This window comes from Myotis nattereri (genome assembly GCF_964212035.1).
Source record: "Myotis nattereri genome assembly, chromosome: 9".
Classification (NCBI taxonomy): Eukaryota; Metazoa; Chordata; class Mammalia; order Chiroptera; family Vespertilionidae; genus Myotis; species Myotis nattereri.
Window position 1 is genome coordinate 37,133,876 of NC_138084.1, and position 23,497 is coordinate 37,157,372.

General features: G+C 39.8%; 1 protein-coding gene and 1 pseudogene across 2 annotated transcripts in view; one reads left to right on the plus strand and one right to left on the minus strand.

Annotated features, from left to right (window-relative positions):
• Nucleotides 1–23,497, minus strand: part of IPO7 (importin 7) — a 61,566-nt gene that overhangs the window by 5,930 nt on the left and 32,139 nt on the right. Inside the window, exons 7-19 of the mRNA XM_081099099.1 lie at nucleotides 23,210–23,304; nucleotides 23,021–23,105; nucleotides 19,627–19,761; nucleotides 18,907–19,006; nucleotides 17,595–17,671; nucleotides 17,113–17,229; nucleotides 11,254–11,343; nucleotides 10,040–10,205; nucleotides 9,449–9,609; nucleotides 2,808–2,936; nucleotides 1,219–1,285; nucleotides 1,010–1,135; nucleotides 470–567 (exon numbers count right to left, since the gene is read on the minus strand). Of these exons, the coding sequence (XP_080955225.1) occupies nucleotides 470–567; nucleotides 1,010–1,135; nucleotides 1,219–1,285; nucleotides 2,808–2,936; nucleotides 9,449–9,609; nucleotides 10,040–10,205; nucleotides 11,254–11,343; nucleotides 17,113–17,229; nucleotides 17,595–17,671; nucleotides 18,907–19,006; nucleotides 19,627–19,761; nucleotides 23,021–23,105; nucleotides 23,210–23,304 (1,446 nt within the window). The remainder of the gene's footprint in view (nucleotides 1–469; nucleotides 568–1,009; nucleotides 1,136–1,218; nucleotides 1,286–2,807; nucleotides 2,937–9,448; nucleotides 9,610–10,039; nucleotides 10,206–11,253; nucleotides 11,344–17,112; nucleotides 17,230–17,594; nucleotides 17,672–18,906; nucleotides 19,007–19,626; nucleotides 19,762–23,020; nucleotides 23,106–23,209; nucleotides 23,305–23,497) is intronic.
• Nucleotides 10,287–11,066, plus strand: LOC308524686 (large ribosomal subunit protein uL22-like; annotated as a pseudogene). Its single transcript has 2 exons — nucleotides 10,287–10,311; nucleotides 10,541–11,066. The product of its transcript is annotated as a large ribosomal subunit protein uL22-like (transcript).

Here is a 23,497-nt window from a genome sequence, read left to right on the forward strand (position 1 = left end):
ACTTTTGACTTTATAAGAAACCCTCACATGTTACAATCTTGCTATTTACTAAATAATTAGTGTATAGTCTCCATAAACCCACTGTCTCCAGGAATTTTCTTTATAAAATATCTGTAATGATTCCTGATCCTTTAAAAAATATCTCAAGTTTTAGATACTTTCCTTCTATGGACTCAAAGTCTAGCAAAGAACTAAGCTAAAGTTAAGCTCCAAGCACTCTGAAAATCAAAAACATTTATAACTTTAGTTAAATGTCAGTGGGCAGACACAAGAAAAATAATTGTCAAAGCCATTACTGTGGCATCTAAGAAATCAAGGTCTTATTTAGTTTAAACTTTTAAAGGCCTTATTCTGTTAGACCCATATAATCTGTTTGCCATAATGTGGTATGATGTAACTTAACAATTTTATACTTTTCATAGCACCAGCTTCATGACATACGTTCTTCTATTAATTAAAAATGACCTACCTTTTTGCACATACTGTATATCATTTCAAGATACTTGGTATCAGATAGAAGTGTGTCTGTATCAACTGTCACATAATTATGAAGCAGAGGCATCATATCTGTATTAAAAAGCACCAGTTAATTACCTTTAATAATATAAATACTTTGGTTTGGAAAAATCTCCTTAGAAAAAGAAAGCAAATCTGAGGTTGTTTTTCTGTAATATTTGCTTTTAATGAAGGTATATTTATAATTAGATGTAGGAATGAACCATTATTAAAGTGAATTCCTTTATAGTTAGTAGTTAAAACACAAAGATTATACAAAGAATATGGACAGGGAGCCAGAGGGTAAGAACATGTGTTAAAAGGAAAAACAAAACAAAACACTAAATAACTAAATCAAAATATACAATGGAAATCAATGCTATGGATCCTTGAGCATTAACTGGTACTAATAATTTATCCAAACAAATCATGCACTTAGAATATTCAAAAGTACGTGTTCAACTGATATACATCAAAATGGAAAAAAATCTTCAGTATTTCTATGCTGATTTACCTGTAAAGTAATCAAAACCATCTTGTTGAAAAACCTCAAATACCAGAGGTAGAAGCTGCCACATCTGTGGAGACACTTGTTGACATGTCAAACTATGTGCTAAAGAGAAGATCTCCTCATAGAATTCTAAAAGAGAACATGGAGACATTAGTATAATGCTTGCTGATGTGAAATAGCAGTAAATTCTTACCACAACTAGAGGTATATACCTAAGACATGCTGTTGTAAAACAGTTCCAATGACCTGTAAGCAGATTCCCTCAAGCTGCTGAGTTATCTAAAAGAAAAGGGAAAAAAAGTTACATGGAGGAATCACAGCACCTGAATGAATTACTGAGCAATGTATAATGTAATTCAGTGTATTACATTTTAGGTCTCTGCACTGAAATGATTCACTCATAATATTACAATGTTGTGAACCATAACACAAGGAATAACATATGTAGTTTACCCAAAAATTAAAGGAGCCACAAACATTCTGTAGACAGACTTTAAATTTTTGTGTGTATAAGTATTAATTCAACCCAGATATAACTGAAAAGTCACTGTCAGTGACTTACAGAACAATTATTTGAAAGAAAACATTATTCTAACCACTTCCAATAATTCTTAAATCACCTCCATTTATATAATTATAGTAGATATAGAGAACCAGGCCCCTAATCATATAAGACAGAAAATACAAATTCTTTTTATTGTTAGTGTGGTCTTCAATTGGATCCCAAATACCTGAAATGCATCAGGATGTTTATAAAGGCGCAAGGGGAAATAAGATAAAAATTTACTAATCAGATATAAAAAAAGAACATCCATCTCAAATACATATTATGCTTAATACATTTTCTTCAAATATAGTAAACAATTGACTTGCTAATCATAAGTTAGCTTAACTATATGGCTTCTACCTACCTACTATTATCAAGAATAAAAAATAATTTATTAAAATCTGATGTTGCAAAAGGCAATTTGTAGATATTCTGAAAGCACAATTTGTGGATATAAATATCACACAATATAAATATCCACAATTTGTGGATATAAATATTAAAACAGCAAGTTCAGGACAGTGATTATTTCAAAGGGAAGGAAATAAAGAAATGAGATTAGGAAGTGGTAACCCAAGAACTTTAATGACATAAATTTGAAATTGTTTTTCTTACTGGAAATAAAATCTAAAGGATATACTGTAAAATGTTAAAATCTAATACATTTTGGTGGTGATTAAAGAGTTTTGGGTATAGTTTTCCTCTGTATATTTCTCTTTTCTGTATATATTTTCAATAATTCCATTTTAAAAATTCATTTACAGTTCACACCTTTTTTAAAAGATAATAAATGAAAACTACAAAGATGATGATGATGGTTGCACAACAATGTGAATATATTACTGAACTATACGTACGTGTAAAAATAGTTAAGATGGTCATTTTATGTTATGTGTATTCTACTATAGGTAAAAAAAATTTTTTTTTTATCGATAAGAAACACCAAGTAGCATATTATTTTCCTAGGAATCACCACACTTTTGAATCTGGAAAAGGTAACCTAAGAGGGAGCCAAAAATCCTCAGCCTTGGGGTAAAGATATGGTAATATAAATATCGTGTTCCTTCTAGTAGTAAGGAACCTAAAACAAGGTACTCTTATCCTTATAATAGGGAACTATTTAAAAGATGGCAAAATCAAGGTGCATGAGAAAATGACCAAAATTTTATGAAAAAGCCATCCAAAAAACATAGAATAATTGATAAGGAATGGCTTGAAATAACCTAAAACCTTTACACTAGATCAATCCCTTACCTCTTTATGATCTTCAACTACACTAAGAAGTGTGTCAATAGTATTCAAGATCCCCATAGCAGTAACAGCTTTGTCATCACTTCCTTCTTCATCTGGCCCAGTCTGGATTACTTGATTAAATGTCATTGCCTAGATTAAAAAGAATATAATTTAGGTTTGCCATTAAAACAGCATAAACATTTTTTGGTCTAAAAATTTTAATTTTAAAATGTTCTCACTGGAACAACATAAGCAATGTTTCCAAATTGATCAGTAATAATTAAGAGCTTGGACACTATAATCAAATGGTACTTTTCTGTGAATTTCTGGGGGACCTTAAACAACTTATTTGACCTCTGTTTCCTGACATCTCATTTGGGAACTTCATAGAGAAACTGTGAAAATAAATGAGGCAAGGGACAGAAACTGTTTAATATTATGAATATTTTTCTTTATCGATTAAGTTATTACATATGTGTCCTTATGCTCCCAATGCCCCCCACCCCACCCCTACTATGAATATTTTTATTCATGTTACTGGCTAATAGCTGATAATGCCCAAATACAGGTATCAGGTATATTAATCATCAAGGTTTTGTTATTGCAATATTCAACTATTTGAAACAAATTTCTGAGTCATAAATAATAATAAGACCAACATATTATAAATGCAATATACATACATAATGAATGATATTACATTTATTCAAATGTCCTCATACATGGAAAAATTAGCTGTTAAGAATATAATTTTCCGCCGAAACCGGTTTGGCTCAGTGGATAGAGCGTCAGCCTGCGGACTGAAGGGTCCCAGGTTCGATTCCGGTCAAGGGCATGTACCTGGGTTGCGGGCACATCCCCAGTGGGGGATGTGCAGGAGGCAGCTGATCGATGTTTCTCTCTCATCGATGTTTCTGACTCTCTATCTCTCTCCCTTCCTCTCTGTAAAAAATCAATAAAATATATATAAAAAAAAAATTAAAAAAAAAAAAAAAAAGAATATAATTTTCTGCCCTGACCGGTTTGGCTCAGTGGATAGAGCATTGGCCTGCAGGCTGAAAGGTCCCAGGTTTGATTCTGGCCAAGGGCATGTGCCTTGGTTGTGGGCACATCCCCAGTAGGAGGTGTGCAAGAGGCAGCTGATCGATGTTTCTCTCTCATAAATGTTTCTAACTATTTCTCTCTCTTCTCTGTGAAAAATCAATAAAATATATTTGGAAAATGTATATATATATATATATATATATATATATATATATATATATATATAATTTTCCAACCCTGCCTGAAGTGGCTCAGTTGGTTAAGCATCGTCTATGAACCTGAAAGGTTGCCAGTTTGATTCCCAGTTAGGCCACATACCCAGGTTTTGGGCTTATTCCCCAGTAGGGGGTGTGCAGTAGGCAACCGATCAGTATTTCCCTCTAATATCAATGTTTCTCTCTCTCTCTCTCTCTTCCTCGCTCTCTATCTAAAAACCAAAAAAGGGGTAAACTTTAAAAATGTACAATTTTCCAGGAAACTATTTCTAAAATTTTGTTTTTACTGAAGTTGTTAGGGTAACATTGGTTAATAAAATTATGTTTCAGGTGTACAGTTCTATAATACACATCTGTATATTGTAGTGTGTTCCCCATTCAACATCAGTCAAGTCTCTTTCCATCACAATTTATCCCCCTTTTACCCTTGCCTACCTTCTCCACCACCCTTTCCCTCTCATAATCACTACTAGAGACCCGGTGCACAAAAATTTGTGCATTCAGGGGGCAGTCCCTTAGCCCAGCCTGTGCCCTCTTGCAGTCTGGGACCCCTCAGGGGATGACCACTTGCTGGCTTAGCCCGCTCCCCGGGGGATGTCCACTTGCCAATGGGGAGCAGGCCTAAGCTGCAGTTGGACATCCTTAGTGCTGCTGAGGAGGCAGGAGAGGCTCCCACCACCACCGCTGTGCTGGCAGCCATTAGCCTGGCTTGTGGCTGAGCAGAGGTCCCCCTGTGGAAGCGCACTGACCACCAGGGGGCAGCTCCTGCATTAAGCGTCTGTCCCCTGGTGGTCAGTGTGTGTCATAGTAACCAGTCATTCCCAGCCCTTCTGCTGTTAGGGTCAATTTGCATATTACCCTTTTATTATATAGGAGAATAAGTGTTGTCTGTGTTTACGTGGTTTTTGCTAAATCCCTTTACCCTTTTTACCTAGATCTCCAACTTCCTCCCTGACAGGTGTGTCAGTCTGTGTTCTGTATCTATGACTCTGTTTCTATTTTGTTTAGTTTGTTCAGTAGATTCTACATTTCTACATAAGTCTTTCTCTGACTGGTTTATTTCACTTAGCATAATCTTCTCCCAGTTCATCCATTTCCTTCTTTCTTACAGCCGAATAATATTCCACTGTGTAAATGTACCATAGCTTTTTATGCACTCATTTACTGATGGGCACTTGGGCTACTTCCAAATCTTAACTATTGTAAATAAAGCTGCAATGAACATAGGGGTGCATACATTCTTTCAAATTAGTATTGATTTTCTTTAGATAAATTCCCAGAAGTGGAATTTCTGGGTCACAGGCAGTTCCATTTTCAATTTTTCAACTCCATACTGCTTTCTACAGAGACTATACCGATCTGCATCCCCCCCAACAGTGCACAAGGGTTCACTTTTCTCCATATCCCTGCTAACACTTGTTTATTGACTTGATGATAGCCATTCTGACACGTGTTAGGTTATATCTCATGGTGGTTTTCATTTGCATTTCTCTGATGATTAGTGACCTTAAGCATCTATATAATAAAAGGGTAATATGCTAATTAGACAGGACATATTCCGGACATCCATCCAGACAAAGCCACGGTGCGGGGTCCGAGGCAGAGGCACAGGCAGTTAGGGATGGGCCTAAAGTGGTAGTCGGACATCCCCCGAGGGGTCTTGGACTGGAGAGGGTGCAAGCCAGGCTGAGGGACCCCCCCCCCCGCTGTGCATGAATTTCACACACTGGGTCTCTAGAGTCTAGACTATCTACACTGATAAAAGAGAAACATGCAAACTGACCATCCCTCCGCTATGCCCACCAGCCAATCAGAGCGATATGCAAATCAACCCAACAAAGATGGCAGTTAATTTGCATACACAGACACGGAGCGAAGACTGAAGACAGCGTAGAAGGAAGCCAAGCGCTGTAGAAGGGAGCGAAGTGGCGGACAAGGGAACGGAGCTGAGGCAGCGGACGGGAGGGAGTGAGGCAGCGGACGGGAGGGAGTGAGGCAGCAAAGCAGCGGAGAAGGGAGGGAGGTGGCGGAGACAGGAGGGAGCAATGTGGTGGAGAAGGGAGGGAGCCAAAGCAGCGGAGAAGGGAGCGAAGCCCATCTCAGCGGGCTTTGTTACCTTCTCTGCTTTGCTCTGGCCTCAGGAAGCCCTTTTCTTGTAGGAATAGGCCCAAGGAAGCCCTATTTCTTGCAGAAATTTTCCTGCAACGGGCCTGTAGCATATATATATATATATATATAAAAGCCTAAGTGACCGAACGACCGGTCGCTATGATGTGCATTGACTACCAGAGGGTAGACTCTCAATGCTACCAGCAGGCTCACGGCTGGCAAGCACAGCCTCTCCTGCTTCCGTGGTGCGGCAGCAGGCCCTGCAGGGCTGGGATGAGCGGGAAGGCACGGCGCCCAACTCAGGCTCCTCCCCAGGCGCTTCGTGCACTACTACATCTTGGGGGATGCTGAACTATTGGGGATCGGGCCGAAACTGGCAGTCCAATATCTCCCGAGGGTCCTGGATTGCAAGAGGGCACAGGCCAGGCTGAGGGCCTCTAGTCTTTTCATATGTATACTGGCCACCTGTATGTCCTTTTTCAAGAATTGTCTATTCAGGTCCTATGCCCATTTTTTAATTGGGTTGTTTCTTTTGTGTTGAGTTGTATAAATTCTTTATAAATTTTGTATATTAACCCTTTATCAGATGTATCATTGACAAATACGTTATCCTTTTCATTTTGTTAATGGTTTCCTTTGTTGTGCAAAAACCTAGCCCAGCAAGCGTGGCTCGGTGATTGAGCATCACCTCATGAACCAGGAGGTCATGGTTTGATTCCCAGTCAGGGCACATGCCCAGGTTACAAGCTTAATCCTCAGTGGGGGGCGTGCTGGAGGCAGCCAATCAATGATTCTCATCATTGATGTTTCTCTCCCCTCCACTTCCTCTCTGAAATCAATGAAAACATATTAAAAAAAAAAAACCGAACCTTTTAGTTTGATGTAGTCCCATTTTAAAACTTTTCTCCTTGTTTCCTTTGCCCAAAGAAATATATCAGAAAAAATATTGCTAAGAGAAATGTCAGAGACTTTACCACTTATGTTTTCTTCTAAGAGTTTTATGGTTTTAAGTCTTACATTTAAGTTTTTAATTCATTTTGAGGTTATACTTGGTGTGAAAAGGTAGTCAATTTTCATTTTTTTGTATGTATCTGTCCAATTTTGCAAGCACCATTTATTGAATAGGCTTATCTTTACCCCATTGTATGTTCTTGCCTCCTTTGTCATATACTAATTGACCATAAAGATGTGGATTTCTTTTCTTTTTATTGCTTAAAGTATTACAAAGAAGATGTGGATTTCTTGCTGGGCTCTCTAGTCTGTTCTATTGCTCTATATGTGTTGTTTTATGCCAGTACTATGCTATTTTGATTACTATGGCCTTATAGCATAGTTTTATATCAGGTAGCATGATTTCTCCAATGTTGTTCTTTCTCAAGATTGCTGTCGCTATTCAGGGTCTTTTGTGGTTCCATACAAAATTTTGGAATATTTGTTCTAGTTCTATAAAATATGCCATTGGTATCTTGATAGGAACTGCATTGAATCTATAGAATGCTCTCAGTAATATGGACATTTTAATAATGTTAATCCTTCCTACCTATGGACACAGCATATGCTTCCATTTATTCGTATCTTCTACAATTTCTTTTTTTTTTTTTTAAGATATATTTTATTGATTTTTTACAGAGAGGAAGGGAGAGGGATAGAGAGATAGAAACATCGATGAGAGAGAAACATCGATCAGCTTCCTCCTGGGGATGTGCCTGCAACCAAGGTACATGCCCTTGAACGGAATCAAACCTGGGACCCTTCAGTCCGAAGGCCAATGCTCTTTCCACTGAGCCAAACCGGTTACGGCATCTTCTACAGTTTCTTTCTTCATTATCTAATAATTTTCCAAGGACAGGTCCATTTATATCCTTGGTTAAATTTATTCCTAGGTGTGTTTTTTGTTTTTTGTTTTTAATGCAATTGTAAATGGGATTGTTTTCTTAATGTCCCTTTCTGATAGTTCATTATTAGTATACAAAAATGAAACCGATTTCTGGACATTTTGTATCCTGCTACTTTACTGAATTTATTTATCAGTTCCTGTTTTTTGGCTGAATATTTAGGCTTCTCAATATGCAGTAACATGTAATCTGTATATAATGACAATTTTACTTCTTCCTTTCCAAGTTGGATGCCTTTTATCTCTTCTTCTTGTGTGATCACTGTGGCTAGGAATTCTAGTACTATGTTGAATAAGAGTGGTGACAGCAGACATCCCTGTCTTGATCCTGGGAAAATGGTTTTAATTTTGTCCACTGAATATGATGTTGGTTGTGGGTTTATTATATATGGCCTTTATTATGTTGAGGTATGTTTCCTCTATTTCCACATTGCTGAATTTATTTTTGTTTTTTTAAGCATAAATGGGTGCTGGATTCATAAAACTTTTCCTTTACTTAAATCAACTACAAATATCATGAGTTACATTCTTGAAACCTTAATACTTAGAAATATAAACTGCATTAAAATAAACCTTTGTATAGGGAAAAGGGATGGGTAATTGTTGGGCATATGTTCATACTTATTATTACTACCCTTAAATAATTTACTTACTTCTCAGAAGATTGGGGCTATACAGGCCATGTATAAATTGTTTCAACAAATTTCATTTTAAAAACTAGTATGTCTACTTCATCTTTAAGTTGGTCCAAAATATTCCAGTAAAACAGGCAATCATAATGCAGTGTGAGGTAGCAGTTAAATGTGAATCATGCCCAGCTGGTGTGGCTTTGTGGTTGAGCGTTGACCTATGAACCAGAAGGTCACATGCCTGGGTTTTGGGTTCGATCCCCAGTGTGGGGCATGGAGGAGGTAGTCGACAGATGTTTCTATCTTCCTATCCCTCTGGTTTCTCCCCCACTAAAATCAATAAAAAACATAAAAACAACAACAATAACAAAAAAGCCCTAGCCGATTTGGCTCAGTGGATAGAGCATCGGACTGTGGACTGACGGGTCCCAGGTTTGATTTCAGTCAAGGGCACATGCCTGGGTTGTGGGACTGATCCCCAGTAGGGGGCAGGAAGCAGCCAATCAATGATTCTCTCTCATCATTGATATTTCTTGATCTCTCTCTCTCTGCTTTCATCTCTGAAATCAATAAAATGTTTTTATTTATTTTTTTGAAAAAGGTATGTGCAATGTAAAGACATACAGCTCAGATGTGAATTTTAGCCCCGCTCATTCTAGCTATGGGCAAGCCCTATCAAGGGCTTACAGTGTTATCTGGCATACAGTAAGCTCTGTGAAAATGCTTTCTATAAGGTAAGTAATGCATGAATGATTGGTTCAAATAACATACCAAATGCTGTGTCATTTCTACTGCAATAGGAGTAACTTCTTCACTATACTCGCAGATCATTTTCTGAATTACATTTGTAAGATCATCATTTTCTGTTTCTCTTATAATATGAAGAAGAGCTTGCATTACAGGTCTGATGAATGGTGTGATGTATTCTTTAGCTGTAAGAGTTGAAAAAAGAAAAAAATTTTAGGATAAAACCTGATACAACATGCACCTAATGGTAAAAAAGACACACTTTCACATAAAAGAAAGATTAGCCCTAACTGGTTTGGCTCAATGGATAGAGCGTCAGCCTGCAACTGAAGGGTCCCAGGTTCGATTCCGGTCAAGGGCATGTACCTGGGTTGCGGGCACATCCCCAGTGGGGGGTGTGCAGGAGGCAGCTGATCGATGTTTCTCTCTCATCGATGTTTCTAACTCTCTATCCCCTCTCCCTTCCTCTCTGTAAAAAATCAATAAAATATATTTTAAAAAAAATACAAGAAAGATTATGTGTCAAGTATCTAGGATTATGCCTTGTGCAGTTATGGAGGGAAGGGGGGTGGGCGAGGGAGAAATGCTGCATTATTTGAGATATAAACCCTTTACCTTTTTCTTGATTGCTGATTAACACCTGAAGTGCAATGGCAGCTTCCACTTTCACAGGCATTTCCCTATCATCAATGAGACATGTTCGTGTCAGCTCTAAGGCTGTTTTCAGGTTCTGGTCACTTTTGAACTTAACTTCACAGAAATAGTGAAGGACCCAGCAAGCCTTTAAAAAAAATGCAGTGAGTTATTATAGATATCTTAAATTTCCAAAAGCTATACAGTATCTCTATTCCCAAAGTTCTGTATGGGAATTTGGAGGCTGGCCAGTGGTAAATTATGTCCAATGAGACAACACTAGACCAGTACTATGATCCCAACTTACTCTTTGGCTGCATGATGTTTGTGTGGATAGCAAGATCTGAATGCAAAACACAGACAGACACTGCTATCAGACACAGATGAAAACTATGCACACATTACATCAGCCATTTACATAAGCTCTTCCCCAAAGCCGCCAGAGGTGACCTCTGAAAACGGTTTGCTCATCACTTAAATCAGAAAACCCCACAATATCATGCAAATCAAGAGGCTCAAATCTCTGTGTACACTTTAAGAACACTCGTGAAACCGCCCAGGCCATCAAAGGTATGTATATTCGAAAGCCACCAAGTATCTGAAGGATGTCATTTTAAAGAAACAGTGTGTACCATTCCATCATTACAATGGTAGAATTGGTAGGTGTACCCAGGCAAAACAGTGGGGCGGGACACAGGGTTGGTGGCCCAAAAAAAGGGCTGAATTTTTGTTGCACATGCTTACAAATGCAGAGAGCAATGCTGAATTTAAGGGTTTAGATGCAGATTCTCTGGTCATTGAGCACATCCAGGTGAACAAAGCTCCAAGATGCGGTGTAGAACTTACAGAGCTCATGGGTAGATTAACCCATACATGAGCTCTCCCTGCCACATAGAGTGATCCTCACAGAAAAAGAGCAGATTGTTCCCAAACCAGAAGAGGAGTTTGCACAGAAGGAAAAATATCCCAGAAAAAACTGAAGAAACAAAAACTCATGGTCCAAGAGTAAATTCAGCATAAAATAAATAAAAGTAAAAGCAGAAAGAAAAAAATTTATATAATACAGAGGTAAAATATGAAATATGGCTTTTAAAATGAACATTAAAAAGTTTTCATTTTAAAGTCCACATAGGCAGTCATTCATTATAAGAATTATAAGACATAACTATACAAATTAATACAGCATTAAAACTTACTCTTGCTCTCATGTAGCCTAGTTCACTGCTGAAGAGAGGGAATACATGATTCTGCAACATGTATTCCATCTGATCTTTATAGATTTTTTTCTGTAAATATAAACAAAAATTATTTTTAAAGAGTTCCAAATATAATAATCTCAAATGCCTAATAGATACACTCAGTGTTAAAAATGACTATTGATGTTAAAACATATATTTACTCTGGTTCTTTGAACCCCAAAACCCACATCCAATTTTCTTATTTTCAAACTTTACCATAAAAAACACACAGAATACGTTTTTTAACCTTTTTGTATTATTTGTTTAAAGAAAGCAATCACAACAAGTCTTAGAAGCAATGGTATTTGAGTAATGGTGTGTGGTTAATTTTATTCCTTACCTTATAAAACTTTTCAAATTCCCTGGAAAGGTTCTAAATGAACATAACATACATTGAGAAACATTCTTCTTTCAAGGTAATAATCTGAATATCTAAAAAGATATTTGTATTTTCTAAAGAGTAAGATGTTTTAAAGAAGAGTTCATTGAATTGCATATTAAATTAATATTAAAAACTGATAAATACTAATAAACCTAAGAAGACTAATGAGACATGAGAACTAAATGCAATGTGGGATCCTGGGATGAATCATGGACTCAAAAGGACATTAGTGGGAAATCTTATAAAATGTGAAACGGGTCTGTAGATTAGTTTATAATATCAATATTAATTTCCTGGTTTTGAGAATTATGGCATAGCTATCTAAGATGTTAGGGGAAGCTGGGTGAAGAGTAATGAGAAATATTTTTACAATTTTTTTGTAAATCTAAAATTATCCTATCTCTATATATAAAAAGCCAGGGTCCGTAACGTCCACAACAACTGAAGGCTCAGCTGAACATTGGAAGTCAGTGCTGAGTTGCACTGGTGACCCAGCACTGACTGCAGCTGGTGCCAGCTGCAGAGCGACCCAGCACTGACTGCAAAGGGGGCTGCAGATCAGGCCTGCAGAGAGAGAGGCAGGGTCTCATCTGCAGCCTCAGTGGCAGCTGTTGATCAGCCATTGCCTCTCTCTTTCTCTCCAGGCTTCGCCAGCAGCCGAGCCTCTGTTACTCTGGCCTCTGCAGGGGGGCTGCTGATCAGTCCCTCCTCCTTGATCAGGCCCAGAGATAGGCCTGGAGACCCTGAATGGCATAGAAACCAACCAGTCAGAACCAAATCTGGGTGAAGTGTGAGAAGCCAATGGCTGCCTAGGAGGCAGATCTTTTGACGCTGACTGGCATAGAAACCAACCAATCAGAACCTAATCTGGGTGAACTACAAAGACAGAACCTATGGTGGGGGTTGAGGAGGGGTTTTAAGGGCAACAGCTGTTTGGTATAAGGTATAAGAAAGCAGTTTAATTTTTTAATGACCGGTTTGGCAGTTTAGTGCATATGGCAGGCTATCATTCCAGATATAGGGATTATGTGTTTTTGTCTGCCAAGAGCATCTCCTCCTGCTAAAAAAGGCTTCTGCCACCCCACCACCATTTAAGCAATCCTATCGTATATAATCTATCTATACTAAGAAAACTGTAATATGCTAATTAGACCAGGTCGACCAGCCATCTTTGGGATGTCTGACTTACTTCTGGACAAAGCCATGGTGGTGGGGGCCCAGGCAGAGGTAGTTAGGGGCAATCAGGCCAGCAGGGGAGAGGAGTTGGGGGTGAGATCAGATTGGCAGGGGGTTGGGGCAATCAGGCTGGCAGGGGAGCGCAGTTGGGGGTGAGATCAGGTCGGCAGGGTAGGGCCATTGTGGGTGAGATCAGGCCAGCAGGGGAGGGCACTTGGGGGTGAGAGCAGGCCGGCAGGGAAGATCAGTTAGGGGTGATCAAACAGGCAGAGGCAGTTGGGGGTGAGATCAGGCCAGCAGGGGAGGCCATTAGGGGTGATCAGGCAGGCAGGCAGAGAGGTTAGGGGTAATCAGGCAGGCAAGCAGTGAGGTTAGGGGCAATCAGGCAGGCAGACACAGTTAGGGGTGATCAGGCAGGCAGACAGGTGAGCAGTGAGGAGCCAGTGGTCCCAGATAGCGAGAAGGTGCAGGATGGGCTGAGGGAACCCCCTCCCACTCCATGCACTGGGCCACTAGTCCTATCTAATAAAAGAGAAACATGGTAATTAGCGTACGACCGCTACCTTTCCCACTGGCTAATCAGGGCAATATGCAAATTTAACTGCCAGCCAAGATGGCAGCCAGCAGCCAGGCAGTTTGAAACTAACACGAGGCTTGTTTGTTTCAGTGACGGAGGAAACCAACGTTCCCCGCCTGCCTTGCCGGCCTCTGAGCCTGCAGCTTGAAACATTGTAACAAATATAGAAGCTAAACAAAACCCCAGAAACCTGCTTTCAGTGAGCCGGGATCTCAAAGCTAGAGTTATACATTGTTTCGATTATAGAACCCAAACAAACCAGATACCTGCTTTCAGCAGCAGAGGCCTCAGAGCTGGAGCCAGAGCTAAAGCTGGCCCAGAATTTTAAAAAAAAGAAAAAAAAGGAGCAGTTGGGAGCTTCAGCCCTCAGCCCCTCACCCAGACTGGCCAGGCACCCCAGTGGGGACCCCCACCCTGAAGGGTGTGTGACCAGCTGCAAACAGCCATCATCCCCTCACCCAGGCTGGCCAGGCACCCCAGTGGGGTCCCCCACCCTGATCCAGGACACCCTTCAGGGCAAACCAGCCAGCCCCACCCATGCACCAGGCCTCTATCCTATATAGTAAAAGGGTAATATGCCTCCCAGCACCGGGATCAACGGAGCCGCGAGGCCTCCCAGCACCAGGATCCGCGGAGCCGAGAGGCCTCCCGGCACCGGGATCAGCGTGACAGCGGGCAGCGCCCAAATCCCCTGATCGCCCTGCGGCTCTGTGTGTGACAGGGGGCAGGGCCACAACCTCCCTATCTGCCCTGCTCTGTTCGTTACATGGGAAGGCGCCCCAACCTCCTGATCAGCCCTGCTCTGTGCCTGATACGGGGGAGCTCCTCAACCCCCTGATCGCCCTGCGGCTCTGTGTGTGACAGGGTACGGTGTCCCAACCCCCTGATCGGCCCTGCTCTGTGTGTGACAGAGTGCGGCGGCCCAACCCCCGCCCCCCATGGGCTCTGCTCTGTGTGTGACAGGGTAGAGCCATAACCTCCCCATCGGCCCTGCCCTGAGTGTGACAGTGGCGGCACCCCAACCCCCTGATCGGCCCTGCTCTGTGGGTGATAGAGGGCGGTGCCCCAACTCCCCTATCGGCCCTAATCTGTGCGTGACAGGGTAAGGAGCCCCAACCCCCCTGATGGGCCCTGCTCTGTGTGTGACAGGGGGCAGCGCCCCAACCCCCTGATTGGCCCTGCTCTGTACGTGACAGGGGGTGGCGCCGCAACCTCCCCATCGACCCTGCCTTGAGTGTGACAGGGGGTGGTGCCCCAACCCCCCAATCGGCCCTACCCTGAGCGTGACTGAGGGTGGCATCGCAACCTCCCAATCCGCCCTACTCTGTGCATGACAGGGGGCGTCGCCCCAACTCCCCAATCGGCCCTGCTCTGAGCCCGACCAGGGGCTGCACCTAGGGATTGGGCCTGCCCTCTGCCACCCGGGAGCAGGCCAAGCCAGCAGGTCGTTATCTCCCAAGGGATCCCAGACTGCAAGAGGGCACAGGCCGGACTGAGGGATCCGCCCCTTCCCCCCGAGTGCACAAATTTTTGTGCACCGGGCCTCTAGTATACAATAAAAGCCTAATATGCAAATCAATTGAACAGCAGAACAAACGATCACTATGATGTGCACTGACCACCAGGGGGTAGATGCTCAATGCCGGAGCTGCCCCCAGCCCACAAGCCCCAGGCCAGCCAAGGCGGGTGCCAGTGGGGGTTTTTGATCACCCTGCCAGTCGCCCTAAAGATTGCCTCTGATCACCAACCAGGCTTAGGAACCCTATCCATGCACAAATCTCATGCACCGGGCCTCTAGTTTAATAATAAAGTTAAAACAAAAAATCTGATCTGAGAGTTCAGCCTTTTATACAAATAATTACTTTATGAACTAAGAGAAGGATGTCTGGACAGGTATAGTAAAGCTGAAAGATATACAAATATACCCATAAATTAATCAATTCAATACAGCACCATATGGAACAAGGCTACTAGGAGTTGGGTGTACTGTGACCAAGTATTTACTTAAAATTTGAATAGGTGTTATTTATTAACTTTAAAATGAAAACAAATTTCAGATCATATTTATGAAGAAGTCAGACATAATGTGTACAATTAAGCTGAGGATTCTAAAGATAAATCTAATCCTGTCAGTCATTCATTCCTAAAAAATGTGTCACAGAAGCATGATGTTCCTCGACTGCAAATGCATTCATGTATATAAATTTCCTTAAAGGTCAATTATTTGAGAAGAAAAAAGTCCACTACTTTACAATTACCTTGCAACATTAAAAAAAACAAAAAACCTCACATTAAAAGAAGTACTTTTAGCTCATGCAACAAAAGAAAATATAAACTGGACATCATTTGAAAATCATATTAAAATGTATACTTCAAAGGACACCATCAAGAAAGTGAAAAAGGTAACCCACAAAATGGCAGAAAATATTTACAAATCACATATATGAAAAAGGTAGAGAACTCTACAATTCAACAACAACCTAATTAAAATTAGACAAAAGATTTATATAGACATTTCTCCAAAGATATACAATGGCCAATAAGCAAGATTTTCAATTATGCCCTAGCTGGTTTGGTTCAGTGGCTAGAGCGCCAGCATGTGGACTGAAAGGTCCTGGGTTCTATTCCGGTCAAGGGCACATGCTCGGGTTGCAGGCTCGATCCCCAATGTGGAGTATGCAGGAAGCAGCCAATCAATGATTCTCTCTCATTATGGATATTTCTATCTCTCTCTCCCCCTTCCTCTCTGAAATCAATAAAAATATAAAGATTCTCAATTACCATTCACTAGAGGCTCAATGCACGAAATTCATGCAAAGGGCTCCAAGGGCCGAGCTCCAGCCCTCGCAGAATCAGCCCCAGCTTCATCCCAAGGACGGCCGGTCCAGTTAGTATATTACGCTTTTATTATTATAAATTAGCCATCAGGGTAATGTAAATTAAAAGCATAATGAGAAAACATCAGACACCAACTGGGATGGCTATAAAAAAAAAAAAGGACAGATAATAAGTATTGGTGAGGACTTAGCAACTGGGAACCTCATACACTGTTGGTGAAAATACAAAATGATATAGCCAGACACTTTGGAAAAGTGGTAATTTCTCAAAATATGACCTGCAATTTGACTTCTAGGTTTGTATTACCCAAATGAAATAAAAACATACGTCCACACACAAATGTATACACACACACACACACACACAAATGAGTACACAAATGTTTATAGCTCCATTGTTCAGTCAAAAGTGGAAACAATGTAAAGGTACATCAAACGATAAGCAAGTAAGTAAAATGGGGTATGTCAATACAACTCCTGGGATATTATTTGGCAATAAAAAGGAACAGAAGTACTGTGACCTGTCACAATATGAACTTTGAAAATATTCATGCTAAGTTTAAAAAGCCACTCATAAAGGACCAAATGTTGAATCACTCCATTTACATGAATGTCCAGAGTGGGCAAAATTCATAGAGAAGACATAAAATAGGTTAGCCGTATCTTAGGGTCGGGAGGTCTCAGAGAAAATGGAGAGTAACTGCTAATAAGATTCCTTTTTGGAATTCTGTGAATATAAGAAAACCACTGAACTGTAAACTTTAAATGGGACAATTTTATGGTATGTGAATTGTATCTTAATAAAACTGTTATTAAACTGTGTACACACCCACAAAAAGAAATACCTTTAGAAGTATTTCAGCTAAAGAGCCAATCATATGCAGGGCTCCATCTTTTTTTCGAGGATCAGCATTTGGTTCTGTAAGAATCTGGTAGCAAAATCCCATAGTCTTTTGCAGTACCTAAATTAAAAAGAGAAAATCTTAAAAAACATTAATGACAAAAATGACTTATATACGGCTAACATTAAAAGCAGGATATCTGGTTTGAGCATAAACCTATGAACCAGAATGTCACACAGTTCGATTTCCGGTCAGGGCACATGCTCGGGTTGCTGGCTAAATCCCAGTGTGGAGGGTGCAGGAGGCAGCCAATCAATGATTTTCATCATTGATGTTTCTATCTCTCTCACCCTTCCTCTCTAAAAACCAATTAAACATATTTAAAAAAACCAAACACATTAATGTAAAAAAAGCAGTGTATGTGAACAAATTTTAAATATTAAAATTCATAAAAGCAAAAGCATTCCACACGTTAAATAACCTACCTCTTTTCTCTTACTACATGCAGTAAACAAAAGTGTCTGGGCAGCAGTGGTAGGAGAAATGAAATCTTCAAACACATCTAGAGAATAAATTTAAATACAGAAAACAGTAATTTCAATTTCTTCAACAAACACTGCCACATAATTTATAAATGATGTTGGTAAAACAAAACAAAACAAAAACCCACAAGAGGAGGGTGGGGGACCTTAAAATTTTGCTATATTTTGACACAAAGTGAACTTGAAAATGAACCCAATTACCAATATAATTTTGTGAAAGCCTAATTCCATGTCATTTCTGTACAAGATAAATGATATTAATCCATCAATTTATACTAATGATTATTTTCTTTCATACAAAACACTACTACTATGAGAATTCACAATAGGGTCACAAAAATACAAACTACTAAAAGTACGTAAGATTCTTTGATTGCAACTTCATAAGAGATCTGGAAGCAGAGAATTCTTCTAAGCCATGCCCAGATTCCTGACTCTAAGAAACAGATAATTAATGTGTTATTTTAAGCCGATAAAAAAACACAACACAAAAAAATAAGATTTTGCTAGGAAGAAGGACTAATACTCAAATTAGTCAAATTACAATCATTAGTTTCATGGAGACTTCCTGTGACCCTAGCTTCCAGTACGTATCTTCTCAATTCGCACATGTATGATTAACTGACATGGGATCCAAAAGTATAGTTTAGACCAGCGATGGCAAACTTTTCAGACTTCACGGACCATCAGTGGTCTGCGGACCACCGGTTGGAGACCGCTGGGTTAGACACTCAATGTTAAGGTATAATCTTGAATTTTTAATAGTTTTGGAATGTGCTAGAAGCACATCTAGTAATTTAACACTACTGTATTTCTCTGCTAAAAATTATCAAATGCCATAATTAATTCATAGCCCCCCTCTCAAAGGTCTAAAGTAGTTATTTGTAACCGCGGTGCTGCAATAATTTTTGAAATATTAAATACCCGAATTCTTTTCCCTTATATTGTCAAATAAAAAAATGATAGTAGCCAACACAACAATAGGCATCTGGTGTAAATGAATCAAAATTATACCTGTTTTTTGGGCAGATCGGTAAAAAATATATATTAAGGAGTGCCACATAATTTTAGTAATTAATTTATGTGTGCCATGAGATGAGAAAAGCTGAAAATCTCTGGTCTAACCAATGAATAGATTATACTGAAACACCAAAGATTTTTTAGTGCAAAAGGTAAGAGGCCTTGATACCACCTAGGTTTACTATATACAACCTTAACTGACATTTAATTTCTTAAAAAAGTAAAAATTCCTTACCAAACTTCATGCGTATATATTCATAAGGGTCTTCTTGCCAAAGTTCTTCATCAGCATCTGTATAGCACATCAATGGAAAAATAACATCTTGGATAATGCCCTGTAATTTAAAAGTTAAGAAAGTAACAACCTGGAGTTAGTACTGAAATTTAAACCTTCAAATTTCTGTTAAGTGATAAAAAAAAGTAACCTTATAATCTATGTGTTTTTAAAAGCTTAGTATCAAACTTTACATTCTCAGATCAACTATCAATGTACATATTTTTCCTTCTATGCAACAAGTAATTATGAAATAAAACATGAATATAGATAACAATTAAGTATTCTGATACAATACAACATGAAATTTTAGTCCATGAAATCCTACAGTTCTAAAGCAAAAAAAAAATCACTCATAAAAATATGTAAGCCAGTTATCCTCACAATTAACCCGGCAAAATAGTCCTTTGCTTGTTCCAAATTACATATATAAAATATTAACTAATCATAATCCAACAGTAAGAACAGTTTTAGATGAAAAGATATTATGAATATTAACAAAATCCCTTTTATAAATTTATGCAAGGTGTTTTATCTCGTTTTCCTAATCTACTCTAAAAACAATGACCAGAATTACAATAAGCAACACAAGTCAACAAAAAATGCATGTTAAACCCTTATGATAATTAATGTTATTTCCATTATATTTTCTAGAAAATATTTCAGATAGAAAATTATTACTTGTATATGAGGCTTCAGGTTCTTCCAGGTGAGAGCATGAGAAACGCCTTGATTAATATAATTTAATGTCTGTTGCAAAACTCGAGGAGCCATATATTGCTTCTCCTTGTACTGATATAATACCTTCAATAAAACCTTTTAACAAAAAACAAAATTTAAACAGAAAATTAACAACTTACAAGCCAGCAAAAACATCTGACACTTACCTTAATATCCAGGTAACCATCACAAAATCATCCTAATACATAAAAACCCTGGATCCCTCACAACCGGAGGCTCGACTAACCGGAAGTCATTTCTGCAGTCAGCGCTGGGTTGCCCTGGCGACCCAGCACTGATTGCCGAGGGTGCTGCGAATCAAGCCCCGAGAGAGGCCTGAAGAGAGAAGCAGGGTCTGATCCGTAGCCTCTGTGGTAGCTGTTAATCAGCACTTGCCTTGCTCTTTCTCTCCAGTAGCCGTGCTTTTCTGATTAGGCCCCCTTGATAGGCCCAGAGATGCTGACTGGGATACAAACTCACCAATCAGAACCAAATCCAACTGTGAGGAGCCAATGGCTGCCTAAGAGGTGGAGCTTTTGGCACTGACTGGCATAGAAACCAACCAATCAGAACCAAATCGGCCAGCAGAAGAGGGCACTTGGGGAGGAGATCAGACCTGTAGGTGAGAGCAGTTGGGGGTGGAGATCAGGCCTGCAGGGGTAGGTGGTTGGGGGTGAGATCAGGCCAGCAGAGGAAGCCAATTGAGGGTGAGATCAGGCCAGCAGGGAAGGACAATGAGGGCAAGATCAGGCCGGCAGAAGAGCAGTTAGGTGTTAATCAGGCCGGCAGAGGAGCGGTTAGGGGGTGATCAGGCTGGTAGGCAGAAGCGGTTAGGGGCAATCAGGCAGGCGAGCGGTTAGGAGCCAGCAGTCCCTGATTGTGAGAGGGATGTTTGACTGCCAGTTTAGGCCCGATCCCTCTGTGAGATCGGGCCTAAATTGGCAGTCAGACATCTCCCTGAGGGGTCTCAGATTGGAAAGGTGCAGGCTGGGTGAGGGATACCCTGCAGCCTCCCCAACCCCCGCATGAATTTTGTGCACCGGGCCTCTAGTAAGCATATAATTTAAAGAAGAAAGTAATTCTTATTTTATTTTTTTAACTGAACAAGCAATCTGGGTATGTGCCCTGACCAAGAATCAAACCTGCCACTTTTTGGTGTACGGGATAATGCTCCAAATAACTGAGCCACACCAGCCAAGGTGAAAAAAACAATCTTTTAAATTATATATTGGAGAACCACATTTATAGGCATTTAAATAAACAAACTGAAGTAATAATATGTCAAAGGACTAGTTTCTGATTAAATATAAAAAGAAGGGAAAACCATATGCTACTTAATGAACATACCACAATATTCTGAAACATCCCTCCCTATATTGTTAAAATCACCCTCTAGAAAAACCTTACCCAAACTAATCACCTACCTATTTAATTTCTGGCAATAGTTTTTATTCTACTTCACATTTCAGAAAAGCGATTGTCAAAATCTGGGTCAGAAACCTTTCAAAGGGTAAGAATGCAAGCCCTGATGGATTTGGCCTGCAGACCCAAGGGTCTCAGGTTCAATCCTCCTCCCACTTTGGGGTCCGTGTGAGAGGCAACTAATTTTTGTGTCACTCTCAAGTCAATGTTTCTCCCTTCCCCCACCTCCTCCTCCCTCTCTTCCACTACATTTGAGAATCAATGGAAAACATATTCTTGAGTGAGGATTTTTTTAAAAAGCTAAATCATGGTACAAAAGTACTGGCAGCAAACTTTCTGTACCTAACATGAATAAAGAAAGTGGCACTGAAGTGTATTAGCAGGCATCATATTTTTTACAGCCATATAATTACAGAACATGCTTTCCTTAAGAATGTCCTTTTAAAAAAAAGTTCTTAATGAACAAGAAATATTAATATCACTAAATGGGAAATATACATACAGCACTTCCGCTATATACTGAAGAAAAATTGTTAGAAGAAAAGCTGAAATAGTAGCTTCTTCCATCAAATACTATCATATACTTGAAAGAAAAACTAATAAACTAAATATGGTTATTTAGACTGAGGGTATGGCATATTTCTTTTTTCTCAAAAATTGAACAAAACAGCCCAGCCAGCATGGCTCAGTGGTAGAGCATCGACCTATGAACCAGGAGGTCATGGTTCAATTCCTGGTCAGGGCATATCCCTGGGTTGCAGACTCGATCCCAGTGTGGGGGATGCAGGAGGCAGCCGATCAATGATTCTCATTCATCACTGATGTTTCTCTCTCTCTTCTCTCTCTCTCTCAAACCTCTAAAAGTATAGAAAAAAAGAAACTACACCTTTGGGTCCTAGCTGGTTTGGAGAGAGCACTGGCCCGCAACTAAAGGGATCGGGTTCAATTCTGGTCCAGGGCATGCACCTTGGTTGCAGTTTTGATCCCTAGCCCTGGTTGGGACTCATGCAAGGCAACTACTCAAAGGGTCTCTCTTACATCGATGTTTTTTTCACTCTCTCCCCCGTTCCTTTCCACTTTCTCTAAAAAAACCAATGGATAAAATATCCTTGGGTGAGGATTAACAAAACAACAAAAAAAGTTAATAGGTTTATCATTTTATTATTGTTTTTACTCTTTAAAAAAAATATATTTTCATTGATTTCAGAGAGGAAGGGAGAAGGGGAGAGATATAGAAACATCAATGATGAGAGAGAATCATTGATAGGCAGCCTCCTGCACGCCCCACACTGGGGATCGAGCCAACCCAGGCATGTGCTCTTGACCGGAATCAAACCCAGAACCCTTCAGTCCGCATGCTGACGCTCCATCCACTGAGCCAAACCAGCTAGGGCATTTTTACTCTTTATTAAAGCCTTACACCAGGACATGTTTTTTGTTTTTGCTTTTTAATTGATTTTAGATAGAGAGGAAGGGAGAGGGGGGAGAGTGAAACATCAGTGTGAGATACTGATTGGTTCCCTCCCATACATGCCCTGACCGGGAATTAAACCTTCAACCCTTCGGTGCACGGGACAACGCTCCAATCAACTGAGCCACATTGGCCAGAGCTTTATAATTTTATTTTATTTTCTAAGAAAATAAGCATGGCCCTAGCCGGTTTGGCTCAGTGGATAGAGCATCAGCCTACGGACTGAAAGATCCCAGGTTTGATTCCAGTCAAGGGCATGTACCTTGGTTGTGGGCACATCCCCAGTGGGAGATGTGCAGGAGGCAGCTGATCGATGTTTCTCTCTCATCGATGTTTCTATCTATCCCTCTCCCTTCCTCTCTGTAAAAAAATCAATAAAATATATTTAAAAAAAAGAAAAGCATGACTGAAATTAATCTAATAATGACATGTTTCTACTTAGAAAAATTATCTTAGACTTACTTGCTGGACACCAACAGCAAAAGCTTTCAGAAATACTTCAGCAAATTCATTATACTCCTTGGAAACATTGCCAGGGCTTCCATATCTAAAAGAACATTAAAACGTTGATTGTTTCTTTATAATGCTTTATATCAACACTTATAAAACCAAAAGCCTGAAAAATAAATCATCATGTATCTGGGAGCTTACCTTTCAAAAAGCCGTGCTAAAATATGTAAAGCCCACTTCTTACATTTCCACCATGGTAACTCAGGTCTATCATCTTCTTCAACTTGAAGTGTTTCCTTATTTAAAGAGACATTTATTTAATGATGGCTATAGTAAGAGATGATACATTCTAAGAGAAATAATGAGGTGAGAACAGATTCTCAGAAACATGAATGCTCCTCTAATGTTGGCCTTTCATATTAAAAAGGTAGATTTGAAAAAGTACTAACCCTTACTTAAATATAAGAGGCACTTCCAGTGCTTCAACTA